This window comes from Pseudopipra pipra, chromosome 1 (assembly GCF_036250125.1).
Source record: "Pseudopipra pipra isolate bDixPip1 chromosome 1, bDixPip1.hap1, whole genome shotgun sequence".
NCBI classification, from domain to species: domain Eukaryota; kingdom Metazoa; phylum Chordata; class Aves; order Passeriformes; family Pipridae; genus Pseudopipra; species Pseudopipra pipra.
The window spans coordinates 50556506-50584055 of NC_087549.1; the positions used below are offsets into that span (position 1 = coordinate 50556506).

The 27550-nt window shown below is 38.0% G+C and overlaps 1 protein-coding gene across 3 annotated transcripts; it reads right to left on the reverse strand.

Moving 5' to 3' along the window:
* Positions 1-8601: 8601 nt before the first annotated feature.
* Positions 8602-27258, reverse strand: AKAIN1 (A-kinase anchor inhibitor 1). Of its 3 annotated transcripts, none has more exons than XM_064656190.1 (3): positions 26761-27258; positions 19524-19757; positions 8602-12127 (listed from the first exon to the last, which is right to left on the reverse strand). In XM_064656190.1, exons 2-3 carry the CDS (start codon positions 19555-19557, stop codon positions 11940-11942), a joined length of 222 nt encoding a protein of 73 aa, XP_064512260.1. In that variant the 5' UTR covers positions 19558-19757; positions 26761-27258; the 3' UTR covers positions 8602-11939. The 3 variants fall into 3 exon arrangements, with proteins under 3 accessions (XP_064512260.1, XP_064512251.1, XP_064512267.1); XM_064656181.1 differs by lacking the exon at positions 19524-19757 and adding an exon at positions 22434-22541; XM_064656197.1 differs by lacking the exon at positions 19524-19757 and having other exon boundaries at positions 26761-27238.
* Between the last annotated feature and the right edge of the window lie 292 nt (positions 27259-27550).

A 27550-nucleotide genomic window follows, 5' to 3' on the forward strand; every position in this document is an offset into this window, starting at 1 on the left:
CTTATAATCTAAACTGCAAAGTGGAGAATAGTCACACTAGCCATGTGTGACTGATTCCTTGCAGATGAGAGCTTTATGTACAGTTAGGGCAGTCACAGGGGCTGCACATATTCTTGCCTGGTACCACCAGCCAGGACAGATCTCCTGACTCTTGTGTGGGCATCTGTTGTGGCAGCCAAGAACCTCCCTGGGCCATGAGCTGGGCTTTCTTTCACTGAGCAGGGGGAGGAGGTGGCTGGTACTCCCCTGGCTCTCGCATGGGGGGAGAGGCTGTGGTGAGCCGGTTGACCAGGACTGTGTCCAGATAGCTTTTGAATATCCCTCATATCCCTCAGGATGGTGACCTCATGATCTTTCTGGGCAGCCTGTGCCAGTGCCTGGTCACCTTCACAATACAGTGTATACAACAACACTAAATAATCACAGAATTACAAAAAAAAAAAAAAAAAAAAAAAAAAAAAAAAAAAGTCTGAAAGGTTGCTGGGAAGATTTCTAAACCATTCTTCATCTAAGGACAGGAGCAGCTCTTTCTAGCAGGACACCACCACAAGAGCTCCCTAAAGTTCCCAGGCAGAGCTATCAGCCATGCAAAGACGTGTGAGCCAGCTCATGGGGATTCTGCAGTTGGCATGGCATGGCATGGCAGAGTGCAGTGCTACCTGCATGGCTGGGGAAGCTCCAGGGCTCTGTGATGGTAATGGAAAGGGAAAGCTACTGCTATTAAGGTTTGAACAATGTTTAAAAGGAAAACTAAACGGAAAACTTTTGCAAAAAAGCCCTCTGAGATATTGACCTTTTTTGGACTGCTCGACAGCAACCACTGATGAAATAGCCTTGTTTTCAAGCATGCACAAAAGCTCAGAGCTACATATCCTGTTAAAAAAACCCAACTTCTTGTATTGATGGCATTTGGCTGTAGAAAAGAATCAAAGACTTCTTTAGTAAAGATGTGTTTTCCTCTGATGTCACAATTTACAGAAATATTAAATACTCCTAAGGAGGTATTAAAATATTCCTAAGAGTTGGACATACTTAGAGATTTACTACAGTAATAGTAGTAAATTTGGCAAATCCCATGTAGGTGGATGATAATGCAGGCAAGTATTTTCATGGGAAAATATGCTGTCTTCATTTGAATTTTCAATCATTTTCCAAGTGTTTCAGACTTGGAAGTGTGGTATTTGACTTAAGTGTTCAGAAATTCTGAGACATATCTTCATTGAGTGGTTAATATTGCATTTGCAGTTGAAAGAATCTTAACAAGTTCTCTACATTCCCATGAATTCTGTGCATCCAGTGAAGACTGCATAGCTGCAACTTGTATTTTATATATTAAAATATATAAAGAAGCCTCCAGTGAATAAATAAATAATACTACTATTTCTTGTACAATATGAGGAATTATTTATGACACTTTTGATTTTTAAGAGTAATTGGATCCTGTATTTGCTGCAGCTTATAATGTAATGCATTATGTGAAGAGTAAGCCACATCAAAGACTAAATAACAAGTTATTTGGTTGTAGATTATCTTTTAGCTAAAACTCACAATTGTAATGGAGAAGCAAAAGAAGGAAATGTAATTTGTTTGTGTATCTTGGTACTAAAGTATGAAGTTTGATTCCAGCTACTAATTCTTTGTGCATGTGTCTCAAAAGTTTTAAGCATTATTGAAGCTATGAAACCTGATAAAAGTTGATCATACCATATTTGTACGAAGAATATTGAAGGAAGTGAATGAATTCCCATGTTTCATGAACACTTAATTCTCTCCTTTTGGTAAAATGTGTAAATTTTGTTTTTTCCAATCCTTTGCGAATGCACCTATGGAGAGAGTATTTTGCTTTTGTAGGTTGGCTTGGATAGCAAATATTGCTGTGTAGGTCTCAAAGAGTGCTCCTCTAATTTATGTAAAGAATTTAAAACCTTAAGAAAACACATCCAAACCTCCAAAAGCTCAGGTGCACTAAAATGTTTTAAAATTAAGTAAGACTGGTTACAAATATTAACATAAACCCTAGAGTAACAAAGTTACTTATAAGACCGTGTAGCTCAGGCTTGCTCAGGAGAAATGTATTTTCCTTAGAGCTTCCCTCAAAATCAAAGCTTCACTGCTATTTTTTCCTGGATGCTCCATTTCCATACAAGAAGGGGTGTCACATCCTGAGACCCTTCTGTCAGGTTTTGTTGCATGGGCCAACAGATACAAAAGATTTTGGGAGGCACAAGCCCAGACAGTTAATGTGAACATGTAAACCTCACTTCCTTAGGAAGTCAGGCAAAGAAAACTTTACCACTGACCCCAGATGATCACATAAATGGGTAACTCAAGTTCAGCTGAGCTCATTGTGCATTGTTGCATATGGTTCGTTGCCAAGATCTGGAGTGCAATTTGTACAATCTGAAAGCAGCAGTAGCAGCTTTGAAGCCAGTGTTAGAAGTGTGATTGGGTAAAATCCAGGCTCCTTTCAGGATGGTTAGAAGCCTGCCAGGAGCTTCCAGGAGCTTGGGCTCATTAACTGCAACTAGGTTCAGAAATAAAGGCAAACATGACAAATAATTTCTCAGCTCCTAGGAAAAATATTCTACAGCTCACTCGAAGTATTGATTTATTTACATAACTCTTCTAAAATAATAATTTTTAAAAGTAGGTAGGTTGTAGATTTCAAAATGGGAATGAGCTGGAGCCAGTGCACCTCCAGGTGCTGTTCTTACAGAAACATCATGTGCCTTTAACACAATTAAAACATAAGCATGTACAATTTCTAAACCACAGCTGGAGCCTTCAGCTTTTTTTCTTGATTTGCCATGATGGTTACAGAGCGACACATAATGGCTAACTCGGCAGGCTGCCTTTTTGCAGAGGGACAAGTAGAGCTGGTCTGTACAAAGAGGTGACTTAAAAGAATCCCTTATCCCATTTTCTAGAAAAAAAAATTACTCCCTATCATTGATTTATCTCCAGGAGGTGCATTTGGGAATATATGTAAAACCAAGAAATTGCTCATTTGAGATTTTAGGACCACTGTGGATGATACAGAAAGATCTTAAGAAGTTCATTTACAAGTTCCAGGGAAGTTGCCTGTCAAAAGTAAAGCCTATTGAATATTTATCAGCTACCACTGCTCTGTCACATTTCAGAAAACACCCTTAGAAATCTTTGTTTTCTGAAGTTACTAATGATTTCCGAACCTACCCGTGTACCAAACGTGAGCACAGAAGTGCAGCTGCTCTCTCGCCCCTTGATTTCTTTCAGCTGCAGCCAGAACAAGTTTTCTTTGTTTCAGGATAAGTTGATGGTTTCCCCTTACCAGCAAAGGAAAGACTTTTAAGAAAGATAAAGACTGCCACAAACCTGTCTGTCTCTCCCACATATACAAACAAAAATCTAGTCAGCAAACCAGAAACAACCAGAACTAGTGTGCAAGACTTTTGGGATGGAGTTGACTACGAAAACAATGCTGACAGCCTAACAGATATGTTCAGTTGTGGGGTTTGCATCACATAATATCACAGGCTTTCTGCTGTCATGCACAGGCAGTAGATTTCACCTATCACAGAGCGTTCACAGCAAAATCACTCTGTTTGTGGGGTTATTTTTCCATGCATATCGCTTACATAAAGCAGGTAAAAAAGACTGAGCAGTGAGGATCTCTTATGGTCTGGGCAAGTTCTGTTGGTAAATAATTTATTTTCTCAAAAGAGGCCGCTGCTTCATCTCACCCAAAACATACCACAGTTTCTGTTATAAAGACATAAATATTTATAGGAAAAATCTGTAGGAATATTGCTTCCTCAGAGCAGCCCTGTAGATCAAGTGTCCCCTCAGAGTTCAGACTGATGTTTTCAAGGGTCTTCAGTGTCCATCTATGGCCTTTTTTCCTGTACCTTTCTCAGTTCCTTCTGGTCTGCTGATGTCCTCCTATGCTTTGATAAGGAAGGCCATATAACAGAAGGGGCCAAAATCCCTCAACCCCATTGCTTAAGCTGTTGCTCCATTGCTGCATGCCAGAAAGACTGGAGAGGGAGTAGATCTTTTAGCTGTGCTCTTGTGCTGCTAGGGCAAAACAGTGGCTTCATCACGGCCCTTTATACCACCTGTTGCTCTCCATGTATCTGCACTGTTGGGAGTCTTAGTCCAAGGTGGAGGCAAAATGATAGCAGGAGAAACATAGTACTAGCTAATACCTGAAGTGGCAGTCACAAAACAAAGAGGAGTTGTCTGTCTCCTTTAGGTGTCTGCAAACACACGCTGAAGCCTCAGGCTGATGGATTGTTCCTCTAGAGAGGCATACTGAGAGGAAATTGGGTTTCTTTGCCCTTTTGCAGAGCGTTTGGCATCTCCCTGAGCAATGACACATTTTTTGTCACCAACAACACGAAAATTCCTATGTGGAAGCATTTTTTTGCTTCTGTAGATATGGATGCTTGGGTGAAATGAAGAGATCACATAATAATAAGGAACAGGGCCATTACCAGTAAAACTCATTTGTTATCTGCTGTCGAGCCTCAGCAGTGGAGGAAATAGAGTCATCTGTGTGCCCTAATGAAATGTGACAGACATTTACAGACCGAAGGCTGATATTTTCTGACAGCATCACCATCTGCACTCTGAAAGCTGCTAGTATCCGGACATCATAATCTGCTGTTGGCTGTTTATTATTGTACCTCAAAATCGCAGGTCACGCAGATCCTGGACTTTCATGTCATCAGCTTTGTGTGCAGTCCCCTTACCTCAGCTAGGATCTTAATTCTCAGTATCTCATTGTGCTCTCTAGTTCAATGTTTAGCTTTACAAATAATCAAGCCAATAGCCTAAGATGTAGATATTTGAAAGGGAAAAAAAAAGAAAGGAAGAAAGAAAAAAGCTTCTAGCCAGCCAGTAGGGAAAATAGATGTTAACCTAATTCTTACCAGGGCAGATGGAGTTATATAATCTGATTTCCAAGAGTAAGTGATTTTTCAAAGAAGTAAGGTTTTAGTATATATCATGAACGGCAGTTTTTGCAGCTTCAGAATTCTAATGTGGCAGTAGTTTCTACAATCCTATGCACAATGCAGGCACGGGGAAGAGCATTAAAGAAAAAAAGGTGCAATAAAAACAGGGGGGTTTAGCTTAGTCAAGAAAAAATATGTTGTTCCAGATATGCGAGAACACAGAGAATAAAACAATTATTTTTTTAAAGCAGTTTTCAGAACAAGAGAAAAAATGACCTTGAAAAAAAACAGTAGAGGTTAATTGGAGAAAAAAAAAAAAGGCACAGAAAAACCCTTAAAAAAACCCCAAAGAGTGGGAGTTAACTTCACTTTGCAGACTTCAAGATTTCCTTGCATTATAAGGAAGAGGAGAAAAAGCTGAAGGCACAAGTCAAGTTAGCGAAGATGTGCTACTTTGGCCTTGAAAAAAATGTTTTTTCTAGGTAAAGTCCCCTGAAGAGGGGTCCTGAATTTTCAGCTTTTTTCCTAGAGTGCTGGGTTTGCTTTCCTCCCCGGTAGTAAACATGGGCCCTCGAGGTCTTTTCTTTTTTTTTTTAATAATTAAATAAACAAAACACCAACACAATCTCACATAAGGAGGAATATTTCTGATCAGGTAAAATCCTAGTGCCTTCTGCAAAGTTCTATTCCTCAGAGCCTGGCTTGAGACATGCTGCTTTCTTATCCACTCAGCTCCTCTGAGCACAGTGATGAGCAAGCGGTCACCTGACTCAGGACTGATCTTTGAAGACACATTTAGCAAACAGAAGGGTTTGTATATCTCCTGAACTCAAAGAAGCTCTTGACTTCATGGCATCTGAATGTCTCAAACGCTGAGGAAAAATAGAGATTTCAAGCCTTGTGTTCTTTCAGCTAGTTACGAAAAGGAAGCATGCCATGGGGCTGGTTTCACAGAATCGTTTAGGTTGGAAAAGACCTCTGAGATCATCAAGTCCAAGCTTTGACTGATCACCACCTTATCAACTAGACCATGGCATTAAGTGCCACATCCGATCGTTTTTTGAATACGAAAAACTATAAACTTGAGGATGATGTAAGTACACACTGTGCCTTTGCACCTCTGGTATCTCAGATATCTGTTTTGTGGACCTCCTGTTGGGAAGTGAATACATAAATACATGAAAATAAAGAAACACAAGGTCAAGAGAGGAGCCACAAAAGCAGCACTGAGAGTGTCATTTTCCCAAACAGCAAAGCTCTGTCACTCCCTGCAGGTTTCAGTGACCTAAATAGAGGAGGACAACAAGATTCCTTGTTCCTGCCTATAGATTTAGCAAGTCTAATGCTCAGTAAAACAAAGCGGTTGTAGAAAAGTATCTACAGTTCTGGGAAATATGATGGGAGGAAATACAAGATCTGATAAAAAGTTTTACTTAAGGTTACTGGACCACATACATATAAACTTCTTCATCTAGTGGAGTACAAACATACTCAGCAATGTACATATTAGACCTGAAAGTCTGCTGTTCTACTATAGTGGGTAAAACTATGTATGTGGTCAGCAGAAGTCAGTTGGACCTAAAATCTGTGACAAGTCAGGACAAATTGTGTCCCAGGAGTAGGTTTTCCCTTGAAAGGCAATATTGAAGATCACAGCTTTATGGGTAATCCCTCAGCAAGAGATAGCAGGCAAGCACTGGCTAACAGTGTTGTCCTCCTTGGAAATAACTACTTCTGTGGGAAAGGGTCAATATCCCACCAATGAGGCAAAGAAGATTTATTATATTCACTCTCCCCGTTAGGAAGCAGATGGCTTTCATATTTCATCTTGTAGCTGAGGATTTTTAGAATGAGCTGCTTCATGGGAAAGAAATGATGGGGAACAGCATTAGTAGGAGCTATGTTTACTAAGCAATTACAGGGCAAGGGCATCTACTATAGCAACTGGAGACAGGGTCTAAACATTCTGAGATGCATGTGCAAACAGAAGAGCAGCTCTTTGCTCCATAGGGCAGGAGCAAATGTGTCACCTTGCCAAAAGACACAATTCAAAGTTTTCCATAGACACAAGGAAGTAGCACTTAAGTCTTCAGAACAATACAGTAGTGCTCATTTTCCACCTCATATAACAAAGCAAGCAATTACAGTCTTCACTAGCTGGTATTTCTAAATTGGGTTCAACTCTCAAAGCACTCATGGAATATTTTCCTTAAAGCTACCAGGAGTGCCTTACTCTAACATTTTAGAATCAGCTCAGTTCAGCTTTGAATAGCTGGGTTCAGTTTCTATCTTTCATAAGAGTTAATTGTCTCTCTTTCTGTACAAGTTCTACACTGAGCTGCTGTCACAGCAAGTGTGAATGATTCATGATGATTTGCCCATATGGCCTCTGGCCTCCTGCTAGAGGCAATTGAGGGAAAAAACCCTCACAAAACCCCCACCACAACTACAGCACTCCCCCTCCAAACTTCCTTCTCTTTAGAACATCATTTATTGTTGTTACTCACCTTTAGTAAAAGGAAAGACAAAAGCCATACCACAATGTAATGTGTAACACCACAGGGGTTCTAATCAAACCCAAACTAAACATGAACTATTGTTGTTTTAGTGTTAAAACTATCAAGCTCATATAATAAAATCCAAGTAGCAAGTCACTGGAGGAAAAGTTATTAGAAAAGAAAAGCTGATTATGTTAATTAAAGAAAAAAATCTGCTTGGCAGACAAGAACAGCTTAGAAGCAAATAGATTTAAAATATGTATCTATTTCTTGGTGTTCCCTGGAGCACTCAAACACTAGTATGCAAGTATGTGTGCTCATGCATTAAGTCTTAAGGATTAAAGAATTGCTGGGTAAGTTGACTAAATCCAGGGAAGATTCAGTGGTCTTTAAAAATAAAATCCCATGTGTGTCCACAACGTTTTGTGAATAGAGCTCTAGAAGCAGAGAATAGAGACCTTATTTCTACTGGTTTTGACACAGCAGTATACACACAAATTAAAAACCTATTAGGCATCAGATACCCCCTTTGTTCTGGAAAACCCAAAATAGCGAAAAAGATTCTGCCAGGCTCCAAAAGCCTATGAAGAGAAACCCCATCCATTAGAAACTAAGCTCCATCAGTACTGCTGCTCACTCCTTACTGTCAGGTAAAGAAGATATTTACCAACAACTTAAGTTTTCTCCTCACTCCCACAAACTCTTTTAACAACTCGATCCCTGTGTTGCAGAAACCCAGTGAGAGAAATTAGGTTATGTCAGGAGTCAGGTTTTCATTAATTTAATTTCTTTTCAGACCTGAGTGGATAACCAAGAGACTTAGGGTGAATCCCACATACTTTCAGGAATTTATTGTACTTTCTCTTATCCTTCCCCCTAACTGCAATTAAACTGTTTTCAGAAAAGCCTTCAGTAATGACACATTAATCCCTGCATTTGATATTAACACCCATTTAAAGAAAAACTGCAGCGTATTTCATGATAGTAATATTGAGAATAGTTACCTAGCAATTTTACTTACCATTGTAGACATACTACATTCTGAAACATTTAAAAAATGTCAACAAAAAACAAAATAATCAGACACAACATGAGTAGAGACCGTAATATTTTTAGGTGGTTGTTTGCTATTTAATAAATATTCAAGAATTTTCAACTCTTAAATATAATATTATCACAAAATGCTTTTATTTTTCTGAAATGATAAAATTAATATGGCTGTTTCCAAGTCACAGTTGTTGGTTTTATTTATTTTAGAGCAAGGAATTTCCAATGTAACCACACAGAACCAAAAACCAAAACCAAACCACCAATGTACAGTGGCATTTAGTAATCTCTTAAAACATTCTGCTGTGACCACGCGAATTTCCGTTTAAGCATTGCTGCTTGATTACCCTTACAAAGAATAGCACAAGTATGGTAATAAAATTTGGATAATCAAACTGACTGAAAACATAGCAAGTGTAGTGCAGGATTGCCACAGACACATGACTGTTCTGTTCTTTTGGAGTTGTGATAAATACAATTTCACATAGTTGCACAACCCTCTACTTACCACTGTAAGTGCTAAAATGTGGTGAGTTTGTTTTAAATACCTATAGATACCATTTTGATTGTCTTGTACTTCTAAGATATGAATTACTGTGCTGAATAATGCATTCATTACTACAAATCTCATGAGCACAGTTTGCTTCATGAGACTTGTCTAGTGAATCTGAAAACTGCTTCCCCTCTTCTGACAGGAAAAACCAGAGACATGTAAGGTACTAAGAGTTTCTTTAGGCGTTCTTTTTTATTTGTAGGAAGACCTACATCACATCTGTAATAATTTCTAAAGTCTGTATTTTCTTCAGAAAATACAATCTGTCAGTGAAGATAATACCAAAAAATACCCGCTTTCATCATGTAGTAAGCATATAATGAACCAAGGGTAAAGTTTACTTTTGTGCAGTTTTCTCTCATGTAGTACAAACCTCAGTTGCATATCCTGGATGTAAGTGGTGTGCAGAACATCTGTTGTCAATAGGAAATACTAAATGCATGCTCTAACTTAGGGATGTATACTCTAGATTGGAGACACATCATTTGGCTCTCAGGGAAAACTACACTATTTAAGATGCAGTATTTTTTTGTCCTCAATAGGAGACTATAGAAAACTTCCTCAAGGTTTTGCTAGGCTTCTTACCATTTTTAGTTTTCCAAGATACTAGACTTCTGATGGCATCGGTATTCTGACAGTGGTGGACATGACTGTTAAATGGTTGAGTAATAGTATGTCTGAAAGGACTAGGACAGTAAAGAGATATTGTCTAACAGTATAGTGGGAGGAGTGGGACCAGGAGTGGAATAGGGTCATATAAAGCAGTGGCAAAAGCCTGGACTCACTGGCTTTTGAAATTATTCTTTCTCTAAAATGATTAATTAAAAAAAACATGACATACAAACAAGTTTTAAAATTATATGAAGATTATTGACATAATTACCAGGAATAAAAAAAAAAAAAAAAACCACAACAAAACAGACACATTTCAAATTTATAGTGACAAAAAACATTAAAGGAGTAGAATATTTTCAAAGAAATTGATATGTTCGATATCTCTCCTTCCTGCAGCATTGTAGGTGAGTCCATGGCAAACACTGTTTTGCACCACAGAGTCTCTCCAAAAGGTTTGCTTTCTCTCATTCACTGGACTTGCCTGCTCGTCAGACTCGGAATTGAACCTTTACTCATGATCAGTTTTCTTAGGCTCTCAGAAAGCAAAGATGCAAAGAGTGCTTAGAAAAGAGTTACCTCCCAACCAAAGGTGAACTGACGAAAAAGCTAATGGCAAAACAATTACTATTAAAACAAAACCACACATGCCTCAAGACCCAATCACTTTACCTTTCAGTTTGCTTGGCTAAAAACATTCACGCAGTGTCTACAGAACTGAACCATCTGTGTACTTGGAATCCAAGTCAGTTTTCATTATTAGATGATTTGAAACAACTTTAATCATATTGAATTCTTCTTTTAACTTTTAAGTGAAAGAAGATTGAGCTAAATTATTATCTTGTATGAGTCAGTGCTGTTAAGTTAAAAAAAAAAAAGGAAAGAAACCAAGCAAATTTAAAAACTTAATATTACAGTATGTGGCTATTAATGGCTAAGCCTCTGGCCATGATGAATCCAAAATTTTTTAAACACAAGCAACAGGACACAGTAAGTAATAGCCAATTGCTTAACCCACAACCACTTTGAGAACCACCTAGCTGAGTAGAAAAATAGTTCACAGTTTTGCAGAACATCTGCTTCTCTGTATTTCTAGGTGCATTACTACAGGAATTCAGTTGAAGCAGAGCTACAAGCCATTTCTAGAATTAAATATACAGTTATTAATTTCAGACATATAATAGCGCAATCATCATTACAGAAAGGGAGCATAAAAGTGAAGGGAACATTTATTTAATTTGTATTTTCTGAAACATCATGGATTTCTTCAGCTATATAGAGCACTTAAAGGGTAAGCTCTGTATTACCAGCTTAATGCAATGCTATTTAAGGTGAATCTATGTTACAATTGCAAATATATAAAGTCACTTTACGCACAGCAGGTGAGAAATATCTACCATGACAGAATTCAGACACAGTATATTTTCATCCTTCAAGATATTAATAAATTCAACCCCTTTTTTAAGACACTCCAGTCTTGTAAATCAAGCCCCAGAAAAGCTGCAAAACTGAAGAATATATTGGCAAACTCCTTAGCATTACATCAGTTTATCTTCTTTCAATATCAAGAAAATTAAAAGGAATAGTTGAGGCACAAGTGATTTTTATGCAGAAGTATAGAAGTATTTCAAATAAGTAGACTAAAACTTCAGTACTTATTTTAACTTTCTTAAAAAAAGACAGATCATAGGTATATGATCACAGTAATAGATCACAGTTACTGCAGTCTTACTGGATTGCTCTTTTTTTTTCTAAGACAAAAAAAGAAATTGGCTCACAGAACTTGCCAAATCCACTTTATACTCCATTTCACATAGCTCATGTCTAATCAAAGCAAAGTACAAACCCGTGCTTCAAGGGAGTCTGAAATCATTCTGCTATACTTGACAGTAAACTATTTCTTCGGTAAAGACAACTTCAGTGAACCCATTCGCTCAAAGAAGAGTCCATCCAGCTGAACTGACATAAATGTTGCACGCAGAACTTAACATGAAAGTGCTCTGACAACAAGCTTTTGAGAATAAGTTCATATCATAAGAGTTTGTGCTTGAAACTACTTTTATAACTATGGTTATTGTTTCTGTTAAGAGGCACTGCATAAGTATGGAGTTATTCGTCTAATGCACTTAATATTTCTCAGCTGAGGACTATTGCAGTTTTACCCTATGTCTAGGTGTGATAATACTTTGGTTTGCTTTACAACAGTAGCATTGCACTGGCAATACAGCTGATACTAAAGAGAAGGCTGAAAACTCTGCAGACTGGAGGACTGAAAAAACCCAATCTGCTCCCTTACTTCTTTTCATGCTTCTTGGTTAGTTTTCCTCTTTCTAGCTGGAGGCTTGTACTGTTTGTTCGCTTCTCCTTTTGCTGGCTCTCCTGGGAAACTTGCTGCACTGCTCGGAGGATAGCAGTCTGCACAATCTGCTTGCTGGCGTTCTGCAGCTTAACTTCATCTTGCTCCGTCCCTGGCTTCTCACCTGCCAAAGCCAAACAAGAAAGAAAAGGAACTAAGAACTTGGGACTACTCTGTGAAAACATGAAAGACAGAAAAAGAGAAGAGTAAAAATACCCAACAAAACAACCAAACCACAGAGTGCCTGGGGACAGTTTATTACGTAAGAAACCTGCCAATACAGAAGACAAATTAGGGTAGAAAGTGCCCCTGTGTGCTCAGTGCTACAGGACTGAATGAAGGGGGAGACTGAGTCATACAGCTGAGTTACCCACACCCCAGCTCTGGGGACAGCTGCGACTTCACAGCTGAAAAAAGCACAGATACATTTTGCAGTAAGACAGGAAATGAGGGTTTTCTCATCCAGCTGTTAATCACATCCTTTTTGACTTGAGCTGTGTTTCTGGGTAGGGAATTGGATTTCAATTTGCAAGCCTGACATGTACTACACCACCATACAGAAAAAAATCTGTTTCATTAACATTTCTGTTTACTATTACTTCAGATTGAAAGCCCTCATCCATCAAATTCTAACTGACTTCAACGTACAAAATTTTGTTAGGTGCAATTTATTAATCCTTAGCTAGGTTTTCAAAGATATCTGCACAACATTAAAAAAAAGCTCAGATTGCTATACGTAAAACAGAAAACACTTTCTATAGCAACCTGACAAATACATATTTCTTATGTGAAACTTCCTTGTTTTGCCAGAAAGTTTAATCTGGAGAACAAAAAAGTAATGTAGTGTGACTACTGACATTTGGTAATGAAGAAGAATAGTTTATGTTAAGAGGTTTCTCTTTAAAAGTGTTTTGATTCCTAACACAAATGACAATTCAGACAATAAAAAGTGTTCCATAACATTCAAAATTATCTTGATTAAAAAATATATATTCTGAATTAAGGTGATTTACACCTATTGGCATTTAGGAACTCAGTTGCCAATTGAAATTCTTAGCCTAGGTGCTTATTTACATCACTAGATTTAATTTTAAAGGTTTTGAAGACACTGATCTCAGTTCTTTCTTAAATGACTGATATGCTCAAGCATTTAATTAAATAGTATTTGTATTTTGCCGTCTTTTTTAATGACATGTATTAAGAATTACATCCTGAGAGAAATCAGAGTTAATTAAAGGTCAGTTGCTATTATGAGAGGTCCATATCTGGAACCGTGATAAATTCCCAATGTTCTTTCAGGATAAAAAGATAGAAGCAGAATAAAGATAGAAACAAATGGAGAATCACTAGTTTCCTTAAGGAATACACTATTAAGATGTGATATGCTTGAGGTCCTGCACCTGGGTCAAGGCAATGTGCAATATCGATGCAGACAATGAATCGGTGGTGAATTTATTATGAGCAGCTTTCTGAAGAAGGACGTCAAGATAGCCGTAGACAAAATAGTGGAAATGAGAAGGCCATGTCTGCTTGCAGCCCAGAAAGCCAGTTCTATGATGGTCTATATAAAGGAAGAGTGGTCAGCAGGGCAAGGGAGGTGATTCTACCCCTCTACTCTGCTCCCATGTGATTCTGGAGTAGTCAAGGTCTGGGGTCCTCAGCACTGTAAAGACATGGACCTGTTGGAACATGCCCAGAGGAGGGTCATGAAGATGATCAGAGGGCTTAGATGACTCTCCTATGAAGGCAAGCTGTGAAAGCTGGGGTTGCTCAGCGTGGAGAAGACAAGACTCCGGAGAGACCTTATTATGGCCTTTCAATACAATTTCTTACAAGAAAACTGGAGATTTTTTACCAGGGCAAGTAAAAGGTCTGAAAGGACAAGGAGCAATGGTTTTAAACTAAGAAGGCAAATTTATACGGAACATAAAGAAGAAATTTTTTATGATAAGAATTATGAGACACTGGGAACAGCCTTCCCAGAGCTGTTGTGGATGCCCCATCCCTGAAAACATTCAAGATGCGGTTGGACACGGCTTTGAGCAACCTGATGTAATAAAAGATGTCCCCGCCCATGGCAGAAGGGTTGGACTAGATGATCTTTGAAGGTTCTTTCTGACCCAAACTGTTCTGCGAGCCCAAAACAATGAGCTGCAAAACAATCAAAGCTTACTCAATGAGAAAGGAATAATTCATTATCTCCCACCCCTGGGTGGCCAGGGGCCATCTGGACATGATGCTGGGAAAATAGTTCTATATTACCCTACTTGAGCAAGAGTTGGACAAGACGACCTCCAGAGGTCCCTTCCCACCATGAATTTTCTTCACTCCTGTGAGTCTAGCTGGTTAGGCTGCCATAAACCCCAATTTTTCCACTTCCTGAAGGAGTAAACAGCCGTGTCTTGAAGAGCATTCCCACTACATTCTCTTCTTCCAATTACTCATTTCAAGGAAATCACTTAGCTAGCTGTTTCTGAGAAGCTCATTTATTTATTGATATGCTGGACCTACTCTGAGGAAGAAGAAAGGAATTGACTAAGGAAAGCAGAGATGATTCATGCAAGAATCCCAAAGAGGCTGAGCTGGAACATATCTACCTTCACCTTGCTGAAATACAGACTGCTGTGGACATCAAAGCAGAAATTTGACTGCCTATAGAATTAATCAGGCATTTTAAGAACTCTGTCTTTTCAATCAGGTGAAACAGACGTCACTCCTGCTGTCCAAGTATTTGGTGTTTTGGTAATCAAAATAAGAGTTATTGGGGTGATAACATACAATTAATTTTTATCTATTTTTTTTAAAATTTGAAGAATAACTAGTTAAGTTAAAATTCTATGACAAATAGGTCACTTGAAGTAACTGCTGGGGAAAATTTGAAGGACATCAGAAGCAGCATTCTGTCTACTAGTTATCCTTGTGTAAAGACTACTTTTTTTTCTATTGATGTCAGAAAATCTTTTCTACTTACTGTCTATCTTTAGATGCTCACCTGACATACAGGAACCCAGCACCTCAATTCTGTAAATAGAGAACTGAAATATCCAGGTTAAGTGATGTTAAATGCAAAGCAGTAATTTATCATTAACACCTAACAAAGTATCTTTACCAAGTGAAAGATAAGGTAATAAAAACATGTTAAATTTTATGCCAACTAACAAAGAAGATGAAAATTAACTTTCAAACTCTGGTCTGGTTCTGCAATCTAAACTTTAGTTTGAGGGATCCAAAAACCCTCAAAATCTTGGACTGGCTGCAGGAATCAGTCACATATTCCACTTCCAGATAAAACTAGTCCCATAGATCAGTGCCTTGAAATTCTCTTAGCTTGCTTGAGGATGTTCCCCAAAAAGGAAAACATGCTAGCAGTTTGGAAAAAGAATAAAAGTATTTGAAGTAAATTTCAAGTATTCATTTCAATTAATAGAAATAATATTAGTTTAAGTTCAAAAACATCTAGTGTGGGAGAATTTACATGCTCTGTGATGTTTCTAGACTATGGAATACCCAAGAAAGGTATACACAGAAAAAAAATAGGTACAGAGAAAAAACATTTGGCAGAACTTCCCTCTGTTTGCACATGAGCCTTTTCTCATTTATACAGTTCACTTTCTTCAAAGCATCCCAAGTCATTTTCTTTCCAGCCCACAATCAAAGTACACTTTCTGTTGATATCCCCTGTGGCCTTTCCCTTTCAGCTTGCTACAAATTTATTATGCCTTATAAACACTCCTACTAAATAACACTCAACAGCAGGTAATTTGTTTGAATCAGCATCTAAGTTCTCTACTGTATCTTGTCATAGGATTGTTTGGAATATTATCATGAAACTAAACTACCACAGGCATGACCTTGCAAAGATGCAAGTTCATCCCAGATCCAGTAATGCTGGCGATAAACTGTGGGGTGCACAATAGGTGATCTAGAAGGAAACAGAAGCAACATTTCTGACATGCAAAGAGAGCAGGAACTAAATGGTGAATGAGCTGTGGTAGAAAGAAACTTTCCACTCTTGGAGAACATGGAATAGAAATAATTTATCCCATACTTTCTGAGAAGACATTAGTTATGCATGAGCATGCATGACCATGAATGTACATTCAGTCTCAGGAAACTTCTACTGTCCCTCAATTATCCCTTTTGCTTCTTCGCCTGTATGAGGTTACTAATTTTCCAAGGAGAAAAATAATGCCTTTAATTTTAATTCACCTTTCCTCAAAGTTTGTGACATTTATGCAGCTCATCATGTCTTCCTGAAGGTTACATTTCATTCTGTCTTGAGGAACAATATAAACATTGCATTTGAAGAGAGCAGCTTAGCTCATGTGACAGGTTCCATAGCCCTTGAAGGGGGCATAGCCCTTGAATCTCAAGGGCTATGCATCAGAGGTCAGAAGTTTATGTTCTGCTTCACAGGAATAACCACTGCAGTTTAATTCCAGCAAATGAATACCACTAATGTCAGTCTTCTGGAAATGAGAATTTTTTGTTTGTGTAAACAGCTTTGAGCTTAACCACATCTAAAACTAAGAATAAAAATCACATTCCTCTAAGCAAACTTCTGATCAGTTTAGAACTCAGAAATATCCAAAATGTTTTCCCCGTTAGCTACAATTTTAATTTATCCAGGAATCTTGAAGCTGAAAGAGCCAAGAAGTAAATATTTTTTTCTTCATTTTTACATGAGACTATGCAGGTATAGCCTTTAACCGGAAAATTGACTATTAGTTTTATCAATATATTGCTTTGGATTGCAATATTTAACCATTATATTATTTTCCGCAGCTCTGTAACATTAGAATTAATTTTTTTCCATTATTAATAAAAATTAATAATAATTCAACATAAATGCTGATCTCTGGAAAATCCATTTCAATTCTATTGAAAATTACTACTGTAATTTTTATAATCCAACTGAGAGTACTGATGAATTTTTAAAGGAAATGACAGTATAAGTAAACAAGACCATGATGATTAGAATTCATCAAATGGTCCAGTGTGGATGAATGTGAGCTGTATTTATGGAAAAAAGTTGCATGTTATTACCTAAACTGTTTTTATAAGCTCTACATATTTAAAAACTTTCAGAACCAGGCAAGTTTGTAATAACATAATATACATGTGTATGTTGCAATAATTAACACTAACATTCTTTGCATCAATATTGATATTCTTCTACAAGAAACCAAGTTAATTTCTTTAACTTCCCTGTGGCATTAGGCAGTAACATATCTCCATCTTGTTGACCACAGCACAGAAGTTCCAGGTGAGCCTCTTCTGGTGAATATTTTGTAATCTGTGAATTAAAATGGTTAAAAAATCTCCTTCTTTGTTTTGCTTTAGAGGTTGGAGCTAGAACTTCAGTACAAAATGCCTAATTTGAAGAAGAGATATAAAGTATGAGGCTACACAGCATCCATAATCAGGAAATGTTGATGAGTCAGTTTAATTATATCCAGAATGAATGAACATGGCAATCAGCCAGGGCTGAAGGCTTTCCAACACATGTGCACAAACCAACTTTATGCATGAGAGCCATTGAGCAGTTCACAGGATTAGAGACCCAATTTGTCTCAATGTTAGTAATGATGCCAGTTCAGAGACCTCATGAAATGATACTACAAGGAAGTTGTAAATTTAATATTTTAAAAAAATAAATAATAAATGCATTCTTAACTGCATTAGAGTTAATTGTGTCCAGTACCATTTCTCATGCTCTGAAATGCAGCCTGGTGAGGTCCTGACTAATAGCTGTCAAGTATTGGAAAGCATTACTCAGTTACTGCAATTCCTTGAGGAAGAAGGGAGGACACTGAACATATCAGAACAGCTAAAAGTGTTTTAATTTAGGATCATTGAGTTTTTCCAATACCCTAATCACTCTGTGCAGGGGAATGTAACACTCACTTTCACTAGAAAATTCATGGTTAGGTTCAGTTTTACTTTTTGCCCTAACATCACTCCCTAATTCCTGCTGCAAAACAAGTATGGAAGAAGAACTTCCCCCAAGAAGGGGGCCAGCACAGACTACTTTTTTCTTCAAAATAAAATATAAGAGCAGAAATACAGATAAACTGTTGCAAAGGACATAATAATATCTCCAGAGTAATACTTTACTGTATCTTTTTATCCAGCCACTACCTATATCTCAGTTGAGTTTCTGTAATTATTTTCCCCACTGAATTTTTCAGTTTCTTAAAAGAAGAAAATATCAGGAAACCTCTTTGGTTTGTTATATGGAAATTTTTTTTTTCGGAGACTCCAGCAATTTATTTCATACTATTTAAAATATGCCAGCCAAAATGAAGCTTCCAAAGTTGTTTTTTCTTAGAGTTTGAGATCTATAGATACATTATCTATTCCTAAGCATTTTTTCAACATATTTTAGTAAGGTTTCTTGCCATAAATTAATAATATTAACTAAAACCAGATTAAACACTTCAATCCATATATTTTCTTCACACATAGCAATAAATTCACTCCTTAAGGACTGTGTCTTTTCAGCTTTGAGACTGAATGTAGTTCAAAGAGTTGGTCACAGACAATTCTGCCACACCCAAACACATAAATGTGATACTTAGACTTTGATCCCAGAAGGAAAATTTCTCATTCCAATACTGTAAACTAACAATAATTTATCAGAGCTTTTAGCTCCTAGGCTACAGTTCAGAGTATCAAAAATAAGATACTTCCTAAAGAACATCTAGGACCAGCTAATTCAAAGTTTATGAAAAATTTATATTCTCTCCATCTGTACAATTTTCCTATTTCTTTAGGGAATCCATTTCAAATATTGAAATAAGAAACCTCTCTATATCAAAACCTGTGATTCTTCCATGGAGGGAGAGGTCCAACGGCACAGAAACAGGTGACCTATAACAGAATTGTAGAGTAGTTTGGGTCAGAAGTGACTTTAAGGATCCAAACTCCCTGCCAAGGAGCATCCACAACTTCTCTGGAAAACCTCTTCTAGTGTCTCTCCATCCTCACAGTGAAGAATTTCTTTGTAATGTCTAATCTAAGTCTCCCCTCTTTCAGTTTAAAACTGTTCCTCCTTGTCTTATCACTATCTGTCCACATAAAAAGTCACCCTCCCTTTTTTTATAAGTTCCATTTATGGACTGGAAAACTCCACAAAGTCTTCTCCAGGCTGAACAACACAAACTCTATCAGCCTGTCTTCCCAGGAAAAGTATTTCAATCCTCTGATCATCTTTGCTGCCCTTCTCTGCTATAACAGGTGCATGCCCTTCTTTTGCAGAGGACTCCCGCACTGGATGCAGCACTCCAGGTGGGCTCTCAGCAGAGCAGAGTAGAGAGGGAGAATCCCCTCCCTTGATCTGCTGGTCACACACTGCTGGCTCATGTCCAGCCTTTCATCCCAGCACCACCAAGTCCTTCTCGGCAAGGCTCTCCCAGCTCTTCTCCCAGTCCATGCTCATGTCTGGGATTGCCCTGACCTGCAGGTGCAGGACCTTGCACTTGGACTTGCTGAATTTCATGAGGTTCTTGTGGGTCTACCTCTCAAGTTTGCCCAGATCCCCCTGGATGGCATTCCATCCTTCTGTTGTACCAACTGCACTGCTCAGCTTCATGTCATCTGTAAACTTGCAGAGGGTGCACTCGATCCCGCTGTCTGTGTCATTGATGAAGGTACTGAAGAGCACCGATCCCAAGACAGAGCCCTGAGGGACACCACTCATGATCTAACTCTCTCTGCCTTCTATTTTCTACTGTTCAGGTGCTCAGAAATTCCTACACAAAGAAAGAAAACATTAAGAACGGAAAGCTAAATAACATTTATGTAGGTCTTCTGAATCTGTACCGAAAAGTTCATTGGTGGACTTCCACAAACCCCCACTGAAATACTTAGCTTTTGTGTTAGAAGACTTTTGTATCCAACACTGCATAGCATAAGTAAAGGGGAAGTTTTCAATGGAGGCGTATTCCACTACTAAAGGTTTATTTTGCTAGCTGTTGTATTCATATTTCTGCAATCTTTTGTGGGTTTTGGTCTTAAAGATGTATGTACAGGTTAATTAAAATTTGCTATATCTGAACCTGACTTTTTTAAAGAAGAAAATTGTGAAGAGTTTATGTAACCTGTCAAAAGCCAGCAAACCAGTGAAAACAACCTGCTACATTTTAGATGTGTTTCAGTTTATACCAGATTACTCGGAATAAGAAATAGTCTAGCTAAACCTCAGTTGATACAGAGCTCTTCTTTAGCTTTAAAAAAAAAAAAAAAAAAAAAGAACAAACAAACAAACAAACCCCCCCCTACAATCCACAACAAAAACCCTAGAAAAAAGCCCTAAAATTGCAACTTTCCTGCTTATTTTGGAATTTGACTGGAGTATCAAAGCTGTTAACATGGCTATTAGTAATTGAGGCTGAGATTTTATATATTTATATATATATACATATATATATACATATATATGTATGCATATACACAAACTCACAAGAGAAAGTGAATCAAAGATTCTATAAACCTAAAAGGCACCTTGAAAGAGTAAAACCTCTTATTTTTTTCTTTCATAACTGTAATCTTGACAGAATCTGTCCTTACAACAGGCTCTTTTCCACCATTGCAACTAATTCTCTGTCTTCCCAGAGAAATATTTCCTGCTCTATTAAGGAACTATTACCTCAAGATAAAATGCAATGTCAATCTGTGAGTATTTAATAGAAGTAGTAATGGACATGCAACCCCTCCATACTGATAAACTGGGAATAGATTCATTGCCCAAAGACTGAAAATACAGTGTCATTGTATCAAATATGCATACTACAAAGTGAAGCAAATGCAAGTAATTCACAGGAGATTATATTTGCCTTACCATTAGAGAAACAGCTGAGTAGTACATGGCTCAATTTACTTCTTCAGGCAGAAAATTTCAAATTCTCTTGAAGAAGGAAGACAGTATCTTCTGATAACACTACTACAGGCATTTACAGGAGCAGACAACAGCAGCACAGAGCTCACCTGCCCCGACTTCCCTGGCAAGGCATTCTAAAGGAACCTGAAACATTTTATGACTCTTTAGGTCAGCCTTTAATTGCTGCTGACATCAGGAAAGACTCTTCTCCAATTGACATTCACTGAAATTCAGTAGGACCTTTCAAGTTATTATGTAAAGAACACAATACAAATGGGTAACTAGTAGTCAGAAAATTTCAGAAAGCCTATAAAGAAATTATAAATACATTACTTGCAAATAATTTTTGCTTAACCTAGTATTTGTAAACTTAATAGAATGGATTACGTCCTTAATAAAACATTTAATAGAAAAGATTGAAGGTATAGGAATAAATCTACCTTTCACTGTATTTTACAGTAAGTGCATTTATTTCCATTATCATGATAAAGCTTATAAGACTGGAATCTTATTATTTATGTCTATTACAAGTACAAGAGAACAATTCATCTAGAAGAATAATGACTTGGAGGGATAAACTTTAGAGGTCAGTGTAACTCGTTCCTTTTCTACATTGACTGTTTGACTTTCCTGCTCAGTAAACAGTGCCAATAAGGATGTTAATAATGACTGTATCACTTATTACCACCATCCCCCAGCTATGAACAACTCCTTCAATATAGGCCACTACACTGCCACTGTGAAACCAGAATTCTTCTCACTGCTAACCTGAATAGGATTCAACTCAGTGATATGGAAGTGAAAGGTGCCAGCCTCAGTTGTTTAAGCCTTCTGTTCTGTTAAAAATAATTTTAAAATGTACATTCTGTGTCAGTTTTTAAGACTATATTGATTCATACTTTAAAGAAAGATTGCACCTAGAACTGTTGACTATTTTTTAAGCTTGATAATTTCACCACATTTCTGAATATCTATGAACAAACTTTCTTTCACTTCACTAATGAGATCTGCTAGTGGAGTTTCACAGCAGGGGGAAGATCAATGTGTCATTGGGGAGAGGGCAGCATAAGTAACAATTTTTCCTCAGAAAAAAAGAATAAGAAATTTCCTCTTATATGATTTCTTCCTACCAGGTGGCAAACACTTCAAACTACTGTTGAGAACTCTTAGCTGTAAATGCATTTAGATACTTTCGGTCAGCAACTGGTCCTACACTCACTACCAGCCATCACAAATTCTGGACAAGAAAAACATATGAGACTGCCTGAGCCCCTGCAAATAGTCTTGTCTGTAGCTTCTGATTCATGTCCATCACATGAATTTTGTCAGCAGTAAGCTAATGAGTAAGAATCCCACATACAAATACTCTTCTGTCTTAGGGATTTTTTTTGTGGGGGCTACAGAAATCAGAGCAGTACCAGAACATAGCAAAGCAGTTAATGGGGACAAGGAGTGCATCCTGCCTTGTTCTCATGGATAAAAGACACTTCATTAATGGACATAATACCACACTCCGCACAAACACCGGAGATATCCCATAACAGGTTACCTTCAAAAAAACTCGTTATTGGTAGCAATTTTTGCATTCATTAACATGTCCCTCCATACCGTCTTGATCTGGGCATTTTGGATGGGGATCTCCATAGTACCTGCAATTCTATAATCAAAAAAAGAAAAAGTCTATCAAGAAATTTCATGTCTTCACTTTCCACAGTACAACAGGTTGCTGCTATCCCAGCTTTTCCATCAGAGGAGATAAGGACTATTGAGACCAGTAAGCACATCTGTTTCAGTGTGCAGCTGCGACGTCTTCAATTGCAGTTTAATGAGATTCCTAAAATGTTTGGTACAGGATACGCTTCTGATCTTGTGTCATTATGCAAGTCAGCTATACTGCTCCTAGCTTAAAAGTGTTAAGAACAGCTGTGCTGCTGAAAAGCTAGTTGAAAAGCTACTGGTGTTGCTGTTGCATGAAAAAGGCGCTGAGCATTGAATATTCTGACTTCTCTAATGTCTATCTTTAAACTTAGTGTTCACACTTTTTTCTTTTTTACATAAAAATATTGATACAAAAATTAGTTCTATCTCATTCTCCTTCTTTTTAGATTGCAGGATCATAAGCAAAGCACATGAGTTTCTAGTTATTGAGAAAATGCCAGGTAAAAGAAATTCTTCAAATTACACTGATAAATAACAAGATTCACCTAAAAGATGAAATCCCACAATTCAAACCAGGTACAAGCTTAAAAGAAGGGAGTATTCTGAACTGAAAAAAGCTGTCAGTGTAAATGTTCCAATCTTTCTTGAAGTATTCAGATCAAAACTGACTCCTTTCCAGGATACATTATTTAGCCAAAAAACCCCAAACCTATTCAACCAAATACAGCTTTGTACTAGATGAAAGTGTGATGGTCTGCAATGATAAAATTTTATAATTTGGTTATTTTATTTATGGTTTTACAGAATAAGAGTAAAATTCTCAAAATAGACTAAAATAATCACTGAAATTATACTCTGGTGAGATCTGCTTAGAAAACCCATTAGGTAGCTCAGATGTCCTTAACAGGTTTCTAACTTTATTCCCAAGTTAATTTTAAAAATGCAGGCCATGGCTGTGCTATATCAGTACACACACATAAGGGCAAAGGCCTAAGACATAACCGTTTGAGCGACTTGTGCAAAATGGCATCAGAGAAAATCACTGGAGCATGAAAAACACCTTTGTACTGTGCTTGTTCAGGCAAATGGGAAGTAAAGAGTATTATTTTTATGTTTGCACTGAAAAAAGACATCTTAAGGTTGATAATAAGCATGGGATATGTTCAGGCAAATGGGAAGTAAAGAGTATTATTTTTATGTTTGCACTGAAAAAAGACATCTTAAGGTTGATAATAAGCATGGGATATGCCCAAGGTAATTTTTGGAAGAGTAACTAAAGTTTGCAAATTAGTTTGATTACTAACATTTAAAATTATTGTTAAATTTGATAAATGCCAATATTGGAAGATCACACCTTTGTAACCTAATTATGTGCTATCAGAAGAAAGCTTGCTGCATTCTGTAATTTTTGCTAATGCTTTAGAACAAATAACTGTTTTAATACCTCTTAATTTCCTACCTCACAAGGACAGATATTTAATCTTTGGAATTATTTAGAGTTATCAATATTTTATAGGCTAATTTGGCATCGATTTTTTTTTTAAATTCTGGAATACACTATCCTCTAAACAAAATCTATCTCCTAAGAAAACCTGCCGATTCAACAGTGATGACTTGTCTTTGCTTTTTGATCCAACATAAAACCTTGAAATTTCATGCTTCTCTACTGCAGTCCCATACATAATTCCATCCTTAAATCCAACGACAAGTAACGTATTTTTGTCTACTTCTCAGGCTGCCTAAGGCAGTTCAATTTAGGAAAGGTAAAGAAGTTAAATCTCGCAATATGTAGCTTGTGCACATTTCCACCACATGGATCATACCCCATTGTAAGGGCAGCACAACGTGTGAATCCTCTAGAAAAAAATGAATGCCCAAACATCTAAGAATTTGGACTGCATTTCCTATACATCAGCATAACATTAGTCAAATAGAAGAAAACTGTAATGAAGCCCTGCTCACATTAAACCAAGTAAGGAAAAATGTATTTTTTTTAATTTCTTTTTCTGGAACAGACTTAATTCTAACTGGGAATGAAGAAAGATCACATATGAAGAATATGTTTTTACATACCTGCAAATAGCAATACACTGTCTCAAATGACCCAGAAAGTCCAATTTTGAACATGGAATACTGCCCTTTTTGTAACAATTTTGATCTATCTAGCTCAGTAATATCCAGGCTTTGGGGGGGATTGTTTATTCGTTTATTTTGGGGGATTTATTGTGGGTTTTTTTCAACACAGTAGCTATAAGATTTCAGGAGTTGAAGATTAACAGGAAAGTATCTATTCAAGTAAATAGTCAGTTGGCTCCAACTTTTTAAAAGTCTATTTAAACCTGGTAAGTCTCCTCTTGGTTGTTGTTTTGTTTTCTTCTTTCCACCTCCATTCTGGAAGTATGTTTATCATTCTGACCCCAAACATTTATAGTTTGATAAATCTTCTGCTTCCTCTCCCCTCACACCCCAACAAATAAATGGACTTTTGCTTCCTCTCCTCTCGCATCTCAACAAATAAATGGAACAGAAAATGAGGTCGTTCATCACAGTGAGATAAAATCAGAAAGTTGACTCAAGAAATGAAACTCAGTTTCTAAGTAAATTTACAATATTCTTACATTACATGGCCTTAAGAACTGTGAAGATGCTAAGGATGTATAAAGCTCTGATTATTTTTACTTTTTTTTTAATATCTGGAGAAGAAATAATGCCAGGTCAGGGTTGATTTGCAGCGAAAAAAAAAGCAATAAAAAAAAAATCAGAGATTGCTTTATCATCTCTTTTACAAACTCCTACCGAGTTGCCCTATGTATTTTATGGCAACATTTGCAAGGAAACCATGGGCTTTTCTTTGAGTAAAAGCAAACTGAAGAAGAATGACTATACAAAACCAATTTCAACAGATTTTTTTTCTGTCTATGGATTACAGTTGTGAAAATAATAATTCATGCAGTTATTAATGACATTGGGGGTTTGTTCTCTGTCAGTCTTTGGGGGGGGAGGGAAGCCCATTTTCATTATTTTAGAGGTAATCTCTTCCTGCAGTATTCTGGTCCCACAGTGCACTTCAAGAACGTGTACAGTTAATGGTGACAGTCTGACAGATAAAAGGAGTTCAGAAAAGAGCCACTAATACTGAAAGGTGTATTACAAAAAGCAGTGGCTGGTTCTATTAATATAAATCACTTGGTCCCAGTTTCAGAACACGATGTAAGTGAACGAATCAAATTAGACAGCAACCGGGCAGTTAAAGAGACAAAATGAACTTCAGATTGTTGAAAAGATATAGTATTTTTTCCAAAAACTTAGACTCTATCGAGCTAGCAAAGTTAATCCCAAGATAATTTATTTTAATGAAGGTTCTTTCCCCTCCACAGACTGGATATAGGACTTCAAAGAAGACAAAACTTCAGTTAGCTTTGCAAAAAAAAAGGTTTTAATAGTTATTCATTGTCAAATTGCAGCTTTTACCTTCCCTTTTCTATTGACCCACTATTTTACTGACAGTTATACACCTTTAAACAAGTTATTTTCAAGTCATTTCACTACACATTTATATCCTGGAGCTACCAGGCCTCTCATTCCTTTCTGAATAACAAACTGCCTACTTCAAAGCAGAATGTATGAAATCCAATGCAGATTCTCTGTAGTTTCCCTTCTTCTATGTGTTAGCTAATATATACTGTGCAGCAGAGATTCTGCACCCTTACAGAGTGAGGTCTCCCATTAGACATGCACTCCTTCTGAAATCATCAATTCTGTTTCAGTAAAAATTGGACCGAACAAACTTTCTGTTCTCCTCCATTCAAATATTTTTGGGGAGGACAGGGAGGAATTGAAATTTGTAAAATATCTCCATGAGTTTCACAGATTGTCTCATCTGCAGTCACCAGTGTGGATGCTGAGGGGGACTCACTCTCCAGTCAGTCCAAGGCCACGTCCCCCTTCCTGACCGTTTTGTGCAGTCTGACAAGTAGTCCTCTGCACACTTGTATAGGAGGCTCCCCTCTCTGATGGGAACCACAGGGATGACCCTCATAACCTCCGGCTCCACAGCCAAACACATCCTAAGCTAAGCCACCTTCTTTGAACCTACCTGCCTCTGCCTGCTGGCAGCTCTGGCTCACCCATCACCCCCTCCCCGCATCAGTTCTCCGGCACGGCCGGGCCCTTCCCGCTGGCTTCCCCAGTTGGGACCGGGAAGCGGCTGTCCTTACCTGGAGCGAACACCATGGTACCGCCCGGGCGGCGCGGCTCAGCACCTCGGACAGCTCCCGGCCCTGCGGGGGCTCAGCACCACGGACAGCGCCCGTCCCCGCCGGGCTCAGCACCACGGACAGCGCCCGGCCCCGCACGGCGGCGGAGGCGGCAGCGGGCCGCGGTCCCTCCCTCCACAATGCGGCGGGGCGGGGAGGGGGCCGGGGCGCCCGCACGGGCACACACACACACACACACACACTCTCACACACACACACACTCTCACACACTCTCCCAGGGAACCATCACTGCCACAACTCGTTGCCCTGCACTGGCAGCAGGGGGAAGGGCAAAGAGGAGAAAAGCAATAGCGACGTGCCCAGCAGGGAGCCCGGCTAATTGCTCCTAATTACCTCGCGGCAACAGCCCCGCTGCCTGACATTTTGGGGTACACTGCTCTCACCACAAGCTAACAGCCTTGGTAACGGGCTGCAGTGACACTGTACTTTGTCACAGTATTTTACTTTCCAAAGGTTCAAATGCTGAGGAATTTATACTCTGATTTCACAGGCCCCTTAACCCAGCTGTACCCAACAGCAGCACTTTAAGAGGGAACATGAATGTTTTCACATATAAAATATGACATCAGGGTCAAACAGTAAAGAAAGTAATGAATAAGTAATAAAATAGAGAAGATGAGGCCAAAGAGCAGGAGAAGACAATTTAAAATTTTCCCCAAACTCTCATGGTTCAGATTTAATTTGCTTTTGTTTGTAAAACCCATGCTTAGATTTCTTGCGGACCCTGAAC

What these genes read in the sequence shown, in the direction of transcription:
- AKAIN1 (XM_064656181.1), bottom strand. Translation starts at nt 22,470, where the DNA reads ATGCAAAAATTGCTACCAATAACGAGTTTTTTTGAAG. An exon ending in AATAACGAGTTTTTTTGAAG is followed by an intron (nt 12,128 to 22,433) that starts GTAACCTGTTAT and finishes TGGCTTTGGCAG; the next exon opens with GTGAGAAGCCAGGGACGGAG.